This window comes from Schistocerca nitens, chromosome 3, assembly GCF_023898315.1.
Source record: "Schistocerca nitens isolate TAMUIC-IGC-003100 chromosome 3, iqSchNite1.1, whole genome shotgun sequence".
NCBI lineage: Eukaryota > Metazoa > Arthropoda > Insecta > Orthoptera > Acrididae > Schistocerca > Schistocerca nitens.
Genome location: NC_064616.1, coordinates 87,440,557 through 87,458,957, shown reverse-complemented (window position 1 = coordinate 87,458,957; position 18,401 = coordinate 87,440,557). Strand labels below are relative to the sequence as shown.

Sequence of the window (18,401 nt, the reverse complement as noted above, 5' to 3'; positions counted from 1 at the left end):
GTCAATGTATTTGGTCAAGGTACACATAATACCGAAATACCCACATGGTATTAATATGGTGTCCAACACTATCACTGATGCTATTACATAGGCCTTATCAAAGATATTCACAATTGAAAAGTTGTCAAACACAATTGTCTGAAACAATGGCTTACAATTCATTTCCCATCAATTCAAACACTGTCCATTTAAAATATGCACCTTTTCAACCTCTGATGCAATGATGGGGCAGAATGAATAACCAGAACATACAAAGCGCAGACAGAAAAAAATTAATACTGTGAATCATTACAAATAGCTCTAATCCTTCTTCACATTCCTACAGAGTCACATTAATCACTAAAAAATGTTCAATGGAGTTGTTAGGTGACTATCAGTAAAGGATAATGCTGACATTACTGATGCCACAGGGTCCAATGATGTATATGTCAGAATCATTCAGATGCAGCAGTCTGGGCCACATTATTCAGAATGTTGATGGAACGCATAGTAACAACCATACAGATGTCACATGGGGGACAAATGCACCAATTTCCTTGGCTAAGGATAGTTTTCAATGCTAGCAGAATCTGCTCTGCTCATGATGATTCAATTAGCTATTACCACAACCACCACCAGAGGATGATAAGCCAGCTAGCTGCCATGCTTCTGCCACAACTCCCAACACTGGGTAGGCCTACCAAAAGTGTAGGGCCATCATCACTGCTTCCTCATCCCCTCCCAGTACAAACCAGGGAGTTTGATACAATAAAATCAACTATTTCAGATTAAATGTACATGAAAATGCTGGTAACTATTAACTTTTTGTAAAATACATGGAGAAGTGAAATACAGTTGTTTTAAAGTACACTTACTTTCTCAGCTAAAATGAAATCTTTCAATAAATCAGTGTGGGGAATAATACTGTCCAAGTAAACAGTACTACTTCAGTTATTCATACAGTGTATTTGGTATTGGAAAACTATGAAACATCTGAATTTAATACCTAATTTTTGCTCCATTATTAATTTTTCTTACCAGTTCTGAATGTGCCAATTTTCCCAACTGCAGCACTAGTAACTTGCTTCATTTCTTCTCCTGTCACAGCCATTGATTGCTTTGACCGAGAACTGTCTGTTGCACAAACAGTGCTTCTTCCATCAGATTTACTCCTTTCTCTTCCTAACACCACCCTAGCCTCTTCTTGCACTGGCGACTTTTTGCGATCTTCCTTAATGCGAACCTGAAAGTGATAACAAAAATTCTTATTTCCAATGGCTTTCTAGTAAAAATCTCTGTACCTAATGGAAAAATAAAGTAATTGTGATGATAAAACATTACTGAGTTTTTGTTGATATTTCACACATTTAATGTGAACATATGAAAGCCACTATGTGTAATTGAGAGATTCATTGAATACATTTTATCTCCACAGAAGCCATTCCTTATTTGAAAGATTCCATCAGCTTTTTGGATTACATATGCAATTTTATATGGATATACTTTGAGGAGAGACATTTTGTTTCCTCATAAATTTAATCTAACTTTTGCAGTATGACTTTCTTTGTCTGAACCACTGTATCTGTATATAATTCCTACATTGATATGTAGGAAATAGGCACTGGAACAGTAAAGCTGTGAAGTAAGCCATAGAAAATGCCTCAATATTTCAGCCAATAAGAACATTCTTAGGGATTTCTACTAAAGTCCTAGTTTGGCTTGCAGTTTTAAACTGACAGGAAATTTTGCTACCAATATTTATGACTAACAATAAAGGTAAAGTGATTACGGACTCAAGCAACATCACAAGATATTAACAAATTTTCCATAAACCCTTGATACTCATGTTTATGAATATTAAAGTGTAAAAAAATAAAGCCCTAATTTTAAAGTACAGCTATGTGTTACAATACGAAGATCTTTAACAAGCTGTGAGCATATATACAACAGCGTGTTCTAAATTCACAAATATTCAACAATTCATTCAAAAGGTATTTATTTGCTGTTCTTTCTATACGTTTCCTTGTCACATATATAACCCAGAATTATATGAACATGGTCAAAGAGATCACTCAATCTTACAATTTTACATATATTTACATACAGGAACAGATGCTTACTCTTTTATTTAAATAACCCAAAGAAAGTCACTGGTAAGACGACATCTGTACTGTATTTTGTTGATGTATTCCACTTCGAAGAAAAATCTCTCTTTTACCAGGATCTACTGGACACTGTGTGTGTGTGTGTGTGTGTGTGTGTGTGTGTGTGTGTGTGTGTGGACTGAGAACTGGTTCCTTATTTTCTTATCATGCACACATAATATAATAATAATGAATGCACAAAATAAATAATTTCAAGCTATGGTGACAGATGTGATATATGTAAGCTAAGGCAATTTGAGTTTGTTGTGTAGCTAATAATGATATGTAGCAGGAAGCCTACAAGCTTGCAGGAACAGGGAATGATAGGAATAAGTTTGAAACATATGCTGAATACAAAGTCCTGAACACAGATAAGAAAAGAGCCATGCTGAATGTGTGTGGGGACCTGCATGAATGGACAGAAGATCTGCTGTCAGAGAACTACAGTATTCTACCAAATTACACACATTCTTTCTACTCATATGTAATAACCCAAACAGAAACATATTTTACACTTTTTGAATAAATAATTTTTAAAAACAGAAGACCATTTGTGCAGTGTTCTGTATTTCATATATACCTACATCTCAAATTACAAACAAATCTAACCTTCATACATGAAACTACAGCTTAGTTTCCTCAGAAACAGTTTTAGCATAATTAAAATTGGAAACAAAAACTATTAACATATCACAAAGATAAAATATAATTTTTTAAAAAGAGATACCAGTATTATGAAACAGGAAAATGCCAAATTTTCATGCTTCCCCTGTTCACAATTTTTCAAAGGCTAAATGAAATATAATTGGCCATGTGTTCAGTACAAAAGGTAATTAATAGATTCTTTCTGTGTGGGAAATCAAATGTCCTTAATCACACATTTGTCATGAACACTGATGAGTTGTTACATGTTTTTATCTGCAGTCAATAAAAACACTAACATATATTTCATACTACTGAAGCAAATCATAGTAGATAAGATGGCCATAACAGAAATAGCACTACGTGGCACAGAATCCAACTGGGGAAGTATATAAGCATATATTTAAATTCATAAAATAACAAGGAGGCAACCACTCAGTTATAGTGGATCAATACAAGGAGCACAGTAACACAACAGAAAACAGAATTGACACTAGCTTTTCAGTACTAGCTCCTTTTACAGCTATAGTACACACATTCACATACATGACCACACAGACGCTCAAATGCATACTCTGTGTGTGTGTGTGTGTGTGTGTGTGTGTGTGTGTGTGTGTGTGTGTGTGTGTCTAGTATTGCTGGAAAAAGAGCTGGTCCTTGAGAGCTATTGTGAATGCTGTTTTCTGTTATGTGTTACTGTGGTCTACACATCGATCTGCTACAGGTGAATGGTTGCCTTTCCTGTATCTTATGTATCGCTCCATTCAGGAGTTAAAATTATTGTTATACATTTCTAAATTCAGTTTTGCAGTGCAACATAGTTTGATGCATATCCCAACATGGAATTACTTACAGTAAAAGCAAGGCTTTATTACAGTTGTTTTAGATTTTTTGACTCAGAAAATTTTTCACACTTAAGGTTTGTCTTAAGTTATGATTAAAATTGATTTATGTGATGGAAACATTATTCACTAGTGTCAGTTTCCACATAAAGGCAAAAATAGCATTTTATCCATGAGCAAATACAGCTTAGGCTGTAAATAATATATCTATGACATGTTCAATTCAGCTGCCTTTCTTTTTTATTTTTTCTGTTTATGTGTGTAATATGTCTGTGATATCATCCCTCCCTTCTCTCTCTCTCTCTCTCTCTCTCTCTCTCTCTCTCTCTCACACACACACACACACACACACACACACACACACACACACAAACAGTATTTCTTGTAGCAAAGGAAATTACATATGACAATAATTTTATTATCAGTCATCTTATCTCATTCTTCAATGTTTGGCCTAAGACCAGTTCACAATTGAGACTACATGAAAATACTGAGATGACATTAAGAATGGATTATTCATTGAAAGTTGTTTTTCTTTGTCCAATGTTATTCTAATACAGTATCAATTAATAAAAATGACATGTGCTAACATCTCTTATTCTATTCATATGAAAGCCCAAGAAGCTAACATACCTTCCGAGACAGAGGATGTGATGTATTAGTAAGCCAGGAAGATAGAGTGATAATCACAGAAGGGACCCATGTAACTGTATAACCTTGTCCAGTAGCCTGAAAATTATGGAATTTAGCCACCTAGTTCAATATAATAACCAGGGGCATCTAAAAAGACAGTTTCTGCTTATGTGTGGAAGACAAGTTTCCAGATTTTAATTTTATTTTCTCACCCTAAGATTCTTCACATAAGAACCAACTAACCCTGCAACAGAATGTATCTTAGTGTGCTGTGTTTCTCAACATGTGTTTTTCTTTCCTTTTCAGTGTTAACTGATCATTGCATGTTTTACACTTATTTGTCTGTTATATGGCTGTGAAATTAATAAAAACATGATATAATATATGTTACATATTATTTAACAAATAATTGTTAAAAATTTAATAATTAGACCTTGTAATACTGCACATGTAAAAAAGTGTAATTGCAAAGAACAAATAGAGTTAGATAATAAAACTCAGTAAATGACTGCCAAAAATAATAAATTTTTGAAGAGAAAGAAAAACAAATACAAAGATAAATGAAGAAGTATTAGTGATGTTTGCCTGATCAAACAAGAAAATGTATGAGAAGACAAACCTGCATCCTGAGTGATAAAAAGAATAGTTTAATAACACATGGAGCAGGACTGAGAAAGCGAATTGATACTTTCCAAATAATTCAATGACAACCAAAATTGCTGTAATGTAGAATTCGAATAGTTTTGGAGTGATTTATTTCACAGATACAGACAGTGGTAATTAATACACTGACACAATGTTCATGATGTAATAAAACAAAGTACTCTCTGGAAAAAGGTTAATCTGAATACTGCAGTGCATACAGAGGCATTTACGCAACCATTCTTCACATACTCCATATGCAAATGGAAGGGTTTAGAAGCCCTAATAAATGGTGGAATGAAAAGTAGCATCTACAGTGAATTTCACAGTAGTTTGAAGAATGTATACACACATAGGTGTGGATGTAGACCACAATTCATCATGAGGAATAATGCCTCTGGATAAGAGTGACCCTTTCCTTCTTCTAAACCGAAAATTTTCTGACTCAGCCAATCACAGGTGAACCTATGGTTTAATGTAAAATCAGGACTATGGCATAATTTAATTTTTCACAAAATAATTACTAGGCACCAAAGGCATGTCAACTATCAAACAATGTGCAAAGATTAATTAGGATTCAGTACACAATTTTTTGGATTTGTAATCTGATGTTTATCCACCCAGTCATCGGTCAGATATAGTAAGGAAATTTTATAACTTTACAATTAAAATGCGTACACTAAATATGGCAATAAAAGTTCTAATGGAATGTAAATAATTTAGGAGAAAAGGAGACCACTTACTGACAGAAGTATTGAGTCATAGACACACAAAAAGAAAGCAAGGTTTTTATTCTTCTCGTGTGTCTGTTGCCAACTCAGCACTTCAATTATTCAGTAAGTTGTCTCCTTCACTCCTTAATTACTTACAATGCATAAACTAAAGTATATTTATGTTACAGAATGTCAAAGGAACAGATTGCTTTTGGAGATTGAGCTTTTGTAGATGAAGGTGCTGTCATTCAAGAATACACCTACTTGTTGCCATTTGAGGGAAATGGAGTCGGCTACATGTCTCAAAATCACAGACCACTAAAAGTAATGATTTTCAGAAGTAAGTTGACAGCTCTCATTATCACACATTCCATAATTATATCATTATAACTTCTAGTTTATCTACTGATTCAGATACACTGTGTCAAAATGTTATTTCACTTGTGCTAAGCAATAAATATCTCTATAAGAGTTACAGTTTCTATTTTATTATTTTTTGCTAACACTTAAATTTACTATAATTTATTCCATAAAAGTGTTATCAGTGTTAGGGGCCCTTTGAGGAAACAGGGCTACTTGAGTCATATCAAAATAACTGGTTAGTGGGCAGACTAGTACCCCATCAGCTATCCTGTCAATCACCTTTTCTGACACATATGACAAGCAACTTTGGTGTTAGTCATGATGTGTCTTCAGCCTAGTTGCAAATAATAATGGGAGACCTGCATCAGTGGGAACAATTGTATCTCTAAAAGCAATTGGTGATGGGAAAATTTTAGAAGTATAACTGTTATTACTCAAAGATACATGATTCATCTGGTAGATCTTGTGGAGAGGAACTGTAGAAATGAGAGAGAGAGAGAGAGAGAGAGAGAGAGAGAGAGAGAGAGAGAGAGAGAGAGAGAGAGAGAGAGAGTCTTTTTACAAGGGAGAAACTGCAATAAGACAAAAGGCTGCATTGTGAAAATAAGTGCAAAAATACTGTATGAGCTAGTGCACAGAAAAACAGGAAATAAGACAAACTAAGTATAGAGTTGTGTCTCTGGATAAAATATATAGATTCTTTGGCACCACAGCTTACAGATCAGAAACACAACGACGTATTTTTTTTATAAGGTAATGAGCACTAATTATTATAAAATATTCAAATTACTGGTTTCATTTCAGCATATCATTGCTATCAGTGGATGTGATTTGAATATTCACAAAATACTTTTGTGTATATAAATGCTGATATGTACAATACTATAAACAATCGCTACGGTCGCAGGTTCGAATCCTGCCTCGGGCATGGATGTGTGTGATGTCCTTAGGTTAGTTAGGTTTAAGTGGTTCTAAGTTCTAGGGGACTGATGTCCACAGATGTTAAGTCCCATAGTGCTCAGAGCCATTTTGAACAAAATTTTTTGGTGTTTATCATACTGTGCAATGACATGTATTTACATTTTGATAAAATTATGTTCCTAATTAGTGACTGTGATGTATACAGAATTATTTGCATTATTTTTGAATGAAACACTTCTTGTACATATCTAGATAACACCTGTCAATGCCAGTAATTTGCCAAAACAGACAATGTAAACATTTTATAATAATTAATGACTGTGAGTTAATAAAAACAGTTTCACTGAAGTAGGCATTGGGTTAGACAACTTTGAAATGACACTATGTCAACTGTTACAAAAATAAGAGGAACAAAGTGAAGATACAGAGAAAGGAAAGAATGCATAATTACTGATTGCAAAATGATGCAGTTCCATTAAAAGCATCAACAAAAATGTGGATCAAATAGTTCTTAAAACACGACAAATATTACAACACACATCACTATCTTTTTATCTGGAGTACAGTACAGAAAATGGGGAAGAGGTAAGAATCAGCTGTGGTAATCAGAAAGGAATAGGTAGGTGGTGGTGGTGGTGGTGGTGGTTGTTAGTGTTTAACGTCCCGTCGACAACGAGGTCATTAGAGACGGAGCGCAAGCTCAGGTTAGGGAAGGATTGGGAAGGAAATCGGCTGTGCCCTTTCAAAGGAACCATCCTGGCATTTGCCTGAAACAATTTAGGGAAATCACGGAAAACCTAAATCAGGATGGCTGGAGACGGGATTGAACCGTCGTCCTCCCGAATGCGAGTCCAGTGTGCTAACCACTGCGCCACCTCGCTCGGTCAGAAAGGAATAGAGACAAGCAATGTTACTTGAGGAAACAGTTGTTAGGTACAAAGAAAAAAGGCAATAAATCGTCCGAAATGAAACATTATTATTAGCATCTGACAGTGTTTTTATTATCTGGCGTACAAATGATACAACTAACAACTGAGCAGATAGGGGAGTTTAGATGGGCTGTTTAGATAAACAACAGCAAATAAGTTGATTCTGAGTACGTCTGCTGATTCTGTGGTAGCACCATTGAGTTAGATGTTTGAGATGTGTAACATTTGTAAAGCAAATGCTGAAAATTACTGCAAAAGGTAAAATGTGTGAGAACTATTCCATAAGGAAAATAACCCAAAAGCAGTAACTTTTACTTTTATACAGAAAATTCTGTATTCACAGATGGTCAATGTTAATATATTTAGGTGACATTCTATTACATAACATTAGCAAAACTTTCACTGTTTACATATGACTTATACTGAAGCCTTATAAATAATTAGCATAATTGTTATTATAATTATCTGATTTATTCTATATCCTATAGATAGATTTGCATTACAGATACATAATACTAAAAATTAAAAAAAAAAAAACTTCTAACTACCTGCCTCCTGCTCCTCAACCTTTTACATGTTTTCAACAACGATGCAAAATATTTAGAAAAATTCAGTTGCATTTTTCAATGTATCTGAATAATGTCTTACATACTGTGATCTAGTAGACACAATTTCCATTGGCCCCAATCCTTCCATTGACCTCCTTTCATTTTTAACTACAAAAGAAAGAATTCAAAATATCAGGATGCTATACTTATTTATATTGGATGAACTTTGACGTATCATTCCATACAAAGACAACGATTTTATCCACATATTTCGAAGTTTTGATTCCATCATTTTTTTAGTTCTTTCCCAAATCTCATTTAAACATAAAATATTCTTCTTGTGCTTTGGTATATTCTATTGCCAATCATTTAGTGATTTTAGCCATTTGAGAATTCATTTAGATCTAGAGTGAAGATGAACTTAATTAAACTATTCTCCTTTGAAATCTCTTATGATATTAAGTGTAATATGATATGAAACAATTCTCAGATAATATTTAAGAATTTCCCCACATGTTTTCGGTCCTCATACAGCCTAATATATTGTCCGTCTCCATAGCTGAGTGGTAAGTGTGGCAGAATTCAATGCGAGGGACCAAAGTTCGATTCCCAGCCAGACTAGGTGTTGTGTTGACTTCATCATTTCATCCCCATCAACATACAAGGTTACAAGGTGACTAAACAGACTTGAACCCAAAGGGAGTTTCTAGCCACATGTACCTAATATATTGATGTTTATGTACCAGTCTTCATTCATATCTATTTTCTCAGCATTGGCAGAGTGCTTCCTGCAGCCTTGGATATTACTGACAGATTTCAAACAAACTACAGAGCTACAATATCATGTGATAAATGTTATGTTGCTAGTGTGTATTCCATGAAATGGGTTGTAGGTCATCAATTGAAATGGCATTGGTATCTTGCAGTAAGTTATTTGCACTCATGTTGTGCATATCTGTCATGGATCAGGCAGTGATCTGTTACAGTACGTAAAGAAATGTTTCTCAACCTTCAGCTTATGGGTGTCAGTATTTTGTAAAAAGTGCATTTTGTGGATCTTCTTTTGCTGTTGTGATCAATGTATAACATTCAGAAGATACATAATGTTTGTAAATAATTTTTGTGAAACCTACAGAGCGTCTTGTCCAACTGGTATGAAAATGAGAATAAGCTACTGTGTTAATCAAGTGCTAACTGACAGGCTACAAAAAATGATCTTACTTTCAGACTGAAGCATATGGCTGCAAATTATAAGTGATAGATAAAAGAGTTCTGCTGCATTAGGATTTCTGTAAAAGACACAAAGTCACAGCACAAATGCTGTCAAAGCTATTGCAACTGAAAATTTTTCAATATTCACTGGCTGATGTACAGTTGGCTTCTGTTATGAGTGTAATCTGTAATTCTTTGAGTGAATACATGATGACATATCAGATGAAAAATATTGCAAAAATAAAAGATTGAAATTCTTTACCGAGAAACAAAAGATAGAGGTAGCAGCTTCATAATTCTGTTAACATTTTCATTAAATTTTCTGGAATCATTCATTCAGTGAGCCCACTTTTGTTCTTGTTCTATGTAAATGAGTTACCATTATGTATTTAAAAAGCTGAAGTAGTTCTCATTGTTAATGTTTCAAGCACTGTGAACATTTAACAGAATTTGAATTGGGTATCATATACTACCAACAAGCTCAACTGTTGCACAACTAAATGAAGTGATCAATATGAAATATAAAATCACCCACCCCACCTCTAGAGGCGTGGCAACCATCTAATTATTGTAATAACTACAAATAAAAGATATAAGGGTAGTAAAGTCACAACTAAATGAAGTGATCAATATGAAATATAAAATCACCCACCCCCACCTCTAGAGGTGTGGCAACCATCTCATTATTGTAATAACTACAAATAGAAGATATAAGGGTAGTAAAGTCAGGTTCATTTACAATGCATAAATTTACTACATAAGATGTCAGACCTGAAAGCTGAGAAACAATATATGAAAATTGTGGTGCACATACAAAATGAAATCATTTATGTAACATATTTCATTATTATTGTAGCACTGTTCATGCTATACATAACAGAGTTGTAAACAAAATAAAAATAGTATGGAATACAAATCACAAAAGAAACTGAAAATATATTGTGAACATTACAGTAAATGATATGTGTAGTCTTCTCCACAAAATGAAAAGTAAAGAATATTTTAAGCTCATTAAGCAAACAAAGATTTACTTTATTAGAAAAGAAACAGCCGAAAGATTTACAGCCGTCCAAAAAGAAAAGGAGAGACAGAAATGGACAGAAGTTAAAAGTGTCCACAGAAGTGGAGAAATGGATGCAGATGCGTGAGACCATAGTAGACAGATTAACTGCAGTAAACAAAACAGAAGTAGTGAGTGAAACTGAAAAAATCATAGGATAAACCAAACCATTGTGTGCACTGAGACAACAAGGTCATTAGTTTCAAATGAAATAAAAGAGCTTGAAAGTCAAACTTTCATTTGACATACATTACGCTACAACATAAATCAATAAACATGCAGTAGTAACCTATTTAACAAACTTGGTAAATACTTCAACAAAAGAGAGATTTTTTCCAGCTTTCTTAAAAAGGAGTACACTAAAACCAATTTTTATGCATGAAAGCAGATGTGAATTAAGAAACTAAAGGGCAATATCAGCTGATTCCTCATTTACTACCATGAAATATCTAAAGAAAAGAATTGTGAGTCAAAAATGTATGGGACTATAGTCATCACAATATTTAGGGAAGAAAAACAGCAACAAACACAATATTTAGGGAAGAAAAACAGCAACAGACAAAAAACATACGGTGATGTTATGGAACTGTCTCAAGCATTTCATTATGTTAATTATTTCTTGTTGCTGTAGTATGGGATATGATGGAAGTGTCATACTATCATGAAGTCATGCCAAATAAATAAGGATGGAAATCATGCATAAATGGTGGGAGAATGTGATCAACCACACATTGCACCTGTTAACAGTAGAACATGGTGTGCTACAAGATTTGGTACTCAGTTAAATATTGTTTTGTCTTTCAACATATAAATCAGAAGGTTAATCTGAAAATGAAGTTTCTCATGATGACATGCTTGTAAAAAATTTTCATCGTCTTGTTGCTGCGTCAAATTACACAGCTGCAAAGCCAAGAGTCACCTAGCCATACAGTGTGCATTGTCATCAACCTGTCAGGCAGAAATCTTGATTAAGAAACTCTTTTCTCCTTGAGGAGATTTGTATATAGATTCGAAGCCAAATACCCATTGTGGATATTATTAACAGAGTTCAAATGGTAATGTTACATTTCTCACAGGATATCACCAATTAGGTAAGATTTGGACCATAATACATTTTGACAGTAATAAAGCTTCCAAAGTCAAACACCAGTAGATTAGGTAGGAAAGGGCTCTGTTGGAGAGATGAAGATTTAATGATGCTGCCAACTAATAATAATGGCTCAGAATGTCATGGAAAAGTGATTCTGATGTTCAAACACAATATATACACATGCCTGAAATGTGATCCTACGTTCTCAAATGGTGCAGCTGTTAAAGAATTCTGGTCTACTTAATTATGTCATGAAGATAACATCTGAGCTCCTAAAATTCCTATTGGACTTCCCACCTTTAGGGTAGCCAAATATATGACCAAATTCATGAGACCTATGGCTGATCATTGCAAACATCATGGTCTACATCAAAAACCCTCACAGGTTTAGTGAGGTAATCAAGCAAGTCAGAGTTGGACCAAATGATATTATGGTCAGATTTGATATCGTCTCCCTGTTTACTAAAGTCTATATGGAAGAAACACTTTGACAGCCATTTACTTTTTGTATGACAGAAAATTTTATGAAATGACTGATGAAATGGACACAGGTTCTTCACTATCATCAGCAGTGGCTAATTTCTTTACGAAGCATTTAGACGAATGTGCCTTAAATCTGGTACCCCTTCACCTGTCTTCATTATATCATTAGTGTTGAGACGAACATAGAAAGAAAGTTGCCATTTTTAGATGATTTAATAAAACATATACAAGATGAACATCTAGACCAGTCTGTTATATCACATGCCTATGCACACTTACTTTTATCTCAGTGTGCAGAGCTTCAAAACCCAGCCCAGAAGAGACCAGTTGTAATACATTAGTATACAGAGCTACAACTGTTTCTGAGAAGTAACACTTGAGTTCCAAACATGTGAAGCATTTGTTTTTAAAAAAACAGTTACAGGGATATAAATATTAAGCTTTTACTCTCCTAGAAACAAAAATACAAAGATGCTCAACAATCACAAAATGAACAACTTGCTGCAGTTCTTTCTTTCTGTGGGGCTACACATAGGGTCCTAATGTGACAAGCACAAGATTTATTTTCTGACTGCAAAAGAAGGTTTCAGAAATGTTGAGTTAAAGGCAAATATTGTCTTCATGCTCTGGCATTACAGGCATGCATTACAGACATGAATATGATCTCTGACAGCATCACATCATGATGACATAAGCTGACCAATCACAAGATGATTACTTATTATACAGGACTATTACAGCAGCAGTTATGACACTTAATTGCTCCTTATAAAGACAATGAAGGTTATCATAATAGTTTTTATTCTAGTTTGATGTGTCTAGGAGACAGTGAAAATTTTAAACAAGGAAGTTACAGTGTAAGCTAAAGCTGCATAAAAAATCTGTACAGCCCTATCAAATATGCTGATTCATTGTGGGATAGACTGATAACCTCACTGTTTGGTCTCTTCCCCCAAAACAACCAACCGCTGTGGGATACTGTATTAGGTTTGCAAAAAGTGATCAATTTGTACTTTACTAAAGTAGTTACTCATGTAAACACTCCTTGTAACACAATTAGGAAAAAATCCACATAAAATCACTATAATGTTGTAACTATAAGCAGAAATAAATTTTCTATTCTATTCCATTTTATTCTAATGGATTAATATTTATTGCTAAATAATCCTTTTACAAACCAATCAAAGCATTCTGCATGGTATTCCAGACCAGAAAGTGAGGAATGTATGACATAGATACTTCAAAAATAATGACTCATTTAAATATACTGCCTGACAAAAAAAGTGAAGAACCTAGAAGACATGGTTGTATGTCAGTGTAACTTCATACACTTACCCACCATCAGTGGATATGTGAATGATTAGAGTTACAATTCTCTGTAACAAGTATAATGGCCACCAGAGTGCATTTGTGAAGTCCACATATGATGTTAGTACCATGCCTAGTAGTGTATATAAATAGTGTGAACAGGGTCAGATGTTGAGTGCCAAGTGTGAGAATTTAGTGACACATATACTTGTGTGAGACAGTGTTACATGTACCTGGCAGAATTTGAAGGAGCATCGTTGTGGGTCTCCATTTGGCTGGTGGGTCAAATAACGCAATATCCTCATTTCTGGAACATTTGGATGTTACAGTGGCCAGATGTTGATCTGCAGTGGAACATGAGAACAGACATACAAATCATCAAGATTCCAGTCAACCACATGTGTCCAACACCGGGGAGGATTGCCATATTGTGCACCTAGCTCATCATAGCACCTGTACAGCTGCACCATCTGACTGAGGACAAATAATGGACTTCCTACAACATTTGTGTCATCTCGCTCCATTGGCCGGAGACTAACAGCAGTATAAGGAATTACCATTCAGTGTGTAATTACCATTAACACTACAACAGAAACAGCTCCATATGGAGTGGTGCTGTGACAGAGGGCATGACTGCTAATGAATGCCATCATATTGTGTTCACTGATGAATAACAGTTCTCTACTATCCCTGATGATCCTTATCAGGCAGTATGGCAGGGACTTGTGGAGAGGTCCCAATCTTGAAATTTTTTTTGTAAAGGTACAGAGGTGTTACTCCTGGCATCATGATGTGGGGATCCATCTGGTATGGCTTCAGGTCATAGTTGGTACTGATTGAGGGAATGCTGATGGCACAACGGCAGATCACAGACGTGCGACTGTATCTAGCTGCCGTTTTTCGACAGGAAAATACTGGTCTGCATATGGGACATGTCTCTCTGAACTTTCTGCATGGTTGAGGTACTCCTGTGGCCAGCAGAATCCACAGATCTGTCCCCAAAAGGACATGTGTGGAACCAATCTGGATGTTGACTCAGTTCCAGCACCAGTATCCAGGATATCAAGGACCAGTTACAACAGTTGCGGGCCAGTTTGCCCCAGGAGAGGATACAATGGCTTTATAATACCCTTTCCAGCTGAATCAGTGTGTGGAACCAGGCCAGAGGATGTGCAACAGCATGCTGATAAGTGGGCTAATAGAATTAAGTTCTTTGTAAATTTGAATTGATTTTGTAATCAATGAAATAACATCTTATATATCCTCTCAACTCAATAGATCTAATTTTGTTTCCTCCTTCCCTTCAGGTGTTTCACTTTTTTTTTGTCAGGCAGTGTAAATGAAAACTATAACAAATTTAGGAACTGATAAAAATAACAATCTAAAATGGGTAGATTGCATGGATATTATGTGAAAGGAAATAAGCACAGAGATTTTCTCAATAAAGAACAAAACAAAGTTATCTTAAGAAAAAATGCTAACTATATGTCATATAGATTTACATTCTTACATCCATCTCAATCAGTTTATGTATGGACAGGAGAACAAGCAGGACAACTGGTAATGCTATTTAGACATAAAAAGAACAGTAAGGACCATACCCAAAACTTCACTTAAACATTATTGCAAGCATTTTCTTGCTGTCGTAAAATTTAAGAGGTATACACCATTGTGTGACTATTTTGTCAGTGATGAACAGTAAGACACAACTCCCCATATAACAACAAATATGAGTGTACAGCATAAGGTAGGTAAAACTGCTATATGAAACAACAAAACTTGAAATTGGTAATTTGGCCCTCATAGAGAAGTCAGCAGGAGAAGTTTCAACCTATTATCCAACATATTAAAAAGAAAATAAAAGTAAATTTCTTCAAAGAGATCTTAAAGCTTATTTAATAAAGTACTACAAAGGAAGTGGACAATAACATGGAAACATACCATGCCTAATATGGTGTAGAAAACAGTTGGCTTTCAAAATAGCTTCCAATCATCTTGGAATGGATAAATGCAGGTCAATATGGAGGCTGTCCTTGTAGCATTGCCCACTCTGCCTGTGAGTGGACATGTGGCCGCTCCTTCAGCGAGGTCCGAGCAGGCACATGGGAGGAGGGGTTTATTAGTGATTGGGAGCTCCAACGTTAGGCGGGTGATGGAGCCCCTTAGGGAAATAGCAGAAAGGTCAGGGAAGAAGGCCAGTGCTCACTCTGTCTGCTTGCCGGGGGGTCTCATCTGAGATGTGGAGGAGGCCCTGCCAGCAGCGATAGAGAGCACTGGGTGCACCCGACTGCAAATTGTTGCTCATGTTGGCACCAATGACTCCTGCCGTCTGGGTTCAGAGGTCATCCTCAGTTCATACAGGTGGTTGGCGGAGTTGGTGAAGGCGGAAAGCCTTGCTTGCGGGGTGGGATCTGAGCTAACTATTTGCAGTATCATTCCCAGAACCAATTGCGGTCCTCTGGTTTGGAGCCGAGTGGAAGGCTTAAACCAGAGGCTCAGACGATTCTGCGGAGATCTGGGGTGCAATTTTTCGACCTCCGCTATTGAGTGGAGAAATGTAGGGTCCCCCTGAATAGGTCAGGCTTGCACTACACACAGGAAGTGGCTACAAGGGTAGCAGAGTACGTGTGGAGTGCACATGTGGGTTTTTTAGGTTAGAGAATTCCCTCCCTAGGCCCGACAAGATGCTTTCTGAGACGTGGCAAGGTAGGAGTAGGCAAAATGCAACAGGGAATAACAATATTAATCTGCTAATAGTAAACTGCAGGAGCGTCTATAGAAAGGTCCCAGAACTGCTCTCATTAATAAACGGTCACAATGCCCACATAGTACTAGGGACAGAAAGTTGGCTGAAACCAGATGTAAACAGTAATGAAATTCTAAAGTCAGATTGGAGTGTATACCACAGAGACAGGCTGGACAGTGAAGGGAGAGGCATGTTTATAGTGATAAGAAGTGCAATAGTATCAAAGGAAATTGACGGAGATCCAAAATGTGAAATAATTTGGGTGAAGGTCACGGTTGAAGCAGGCTCAGACATGCTAATTGGTGTCTCTATAGGCCCCCTGGCTCAGCAGCTGTTGTGGCTGAGCACCTGAAGTATAATTTGAAAAAAAAAAAAAAAAAAAAAAAAAAAAAAAAAAAAAAAACGAAAAAGAAAAAAAATTGCGAGTAGATTTCCCCACCATGTTATAGTTCTGGGTGGAGATTTTAATTTTCTGAATATAGACTGGGAGACTCAAATGTTCATAACAGGTAGCAGGGACAAAGAATCCAGTGAAATTTTTTTAAGTGCTTTATCTGAAAACTACCTTGAGCAGTTAAACAGAGAACCAACTCGTGGCAATAGCATATTAGTCCTTCTGGTGACAAACAGACCCAAACTATTTGAAACAGTTAATGCAGAACAGGGAATCAGCGATCACAAAGTGGTTACTGCATCGATGATTTCAGCCGTAAATAGAAATATTAAAAAAAGGTAGGAAGATTTTTCTGTTTAGCAAAAGTGACAAAAAGCAGATTTCAGAGTATCTGAGGGCTCAACACAAAAGTTTTGTCTCAAGTACAGATAGTGTTGAGGATCAGTGGACAAAGTTCAAAACAATCGTACAATATGTGTTAGATGAGTATGTGCCAAGCAAGATCATAAGAGATGGAAAAGCGCCACCGTGGTACAACAACGCAAGTTAGAAAACTGCTGCAGAAGCAAAGGGAACTTCACAGCAAACATGAACATAGCCAAAGCCTTGCAGACAAACAAAAATTACGCGAAGCGAAATGTAGTGTGAGGAGGGCTATGCGAGAGGCGTTCAATGAATTCGAAAGTAAAGTTCTATGTACTGACTTGGCAGAAAATCCTAAGAAATTTTGGTCTTATGTCAAAGCGGTAGGTGGATCAAAACAAAATGTCCAGAGACTCTGTGAGCAAAATTGTACCAAAACAGAGGATGACAGATTAAAGGCCGAAATACTAAATGTCTTTTTCCAAAGCTGTTTCACAGAGGAAGACTGCACTGTAGTTCCTTCTCTAGATTGTCGCACAGATGACAAAATGGTAGATATCGAAATAGATGACAGAGGGATAGAGAACAATTAAAATCGCAAAAAAGAGGAAAGGCCGCTGGACCTGATAGGATACGAGTTCGATTTTACACAGAGTACGCGAAGGAACTTGCCCCCCTTCTTGCAGCGGTGTACCGTAGGTCTCTAGAAGAGCGTAGCGTTCCAAAGGATTGGAAAAGGGCACAGGTCATCCCCATTTTCCAGAAGGGACATTGAACAGATGTGCAGAACTATAGACCTATATCTCTAACGTCTATCAGTTGTAGAATTTTGGAACACGTATTATGTTTGAGTATAATGACTTTTCTGTAGGAATCAGCATGAGTTTCAAAAAAGATGATCGTGTGAAACCCAGCTCGCGCTATTCGTCCACGAGACTCAGTGGGCCATAGGCACAGGTTCCCAGGTAGATGCCGTGTTTCTTGACTTCCGGAAGGTGTTCGATACAAAAGTTTGGAAGGTAGGAGACGAGGTACTGGCGGAAGTAAAGCTGTGAGTACCGGGCATGAGTCGTGCTTCGGTAGCTCAGTTGGTAGAGCACTTGCCCGCGAAAGGCAAAAGTCCCGAGTTCGAGTCTCGGTCGGGCACACAGTTTTAATCTGCCAGGAAGTTTCATATCACCGCACACTCCGCTGCAGAGTGAAAATCTCATTCTGGGTGTTCGATACAGTTCCCCACAGTTGTTTAATGAACAAAGTAAGAGCATATGGACTATCAGACCAATTGTGTGATTGGATTGAAGAGTTCCTAGATAACAGAACACAGCATGTCATTCGCAATGGAGAGAAGTCTTCCGAAATAAGAGTGATTTCAGGTGTGTCACAGGGGAG

At 36.3% G+C, this 18,401-nt stretch overlaps 1 protein-coding gene across 2 annotated transcripts in view; it reads right to left on the bottom strand.

Annotated features, from left to right (window-relative positions):
- LOC126248059 (uncharacterized) overlaps positions 1-18,401 on the bottom strand; it is a 551,905-nt gene that overhangs the window by 45,468 nt on the left and 488,036 nt on the right. For both annotated transcript variants that reach the window (XM_049948697.1, XM_049948699.1), the window contains one exon: positions 1,018-1,222. In XM_049948697.1, coding sequence (XP_049804654.1) covers positions 1,018-1,222 — 205 coding nt within the window. The remainder of the gene's footprint in view (positions 1-1,017; positions 1,223-18,401) is intronic.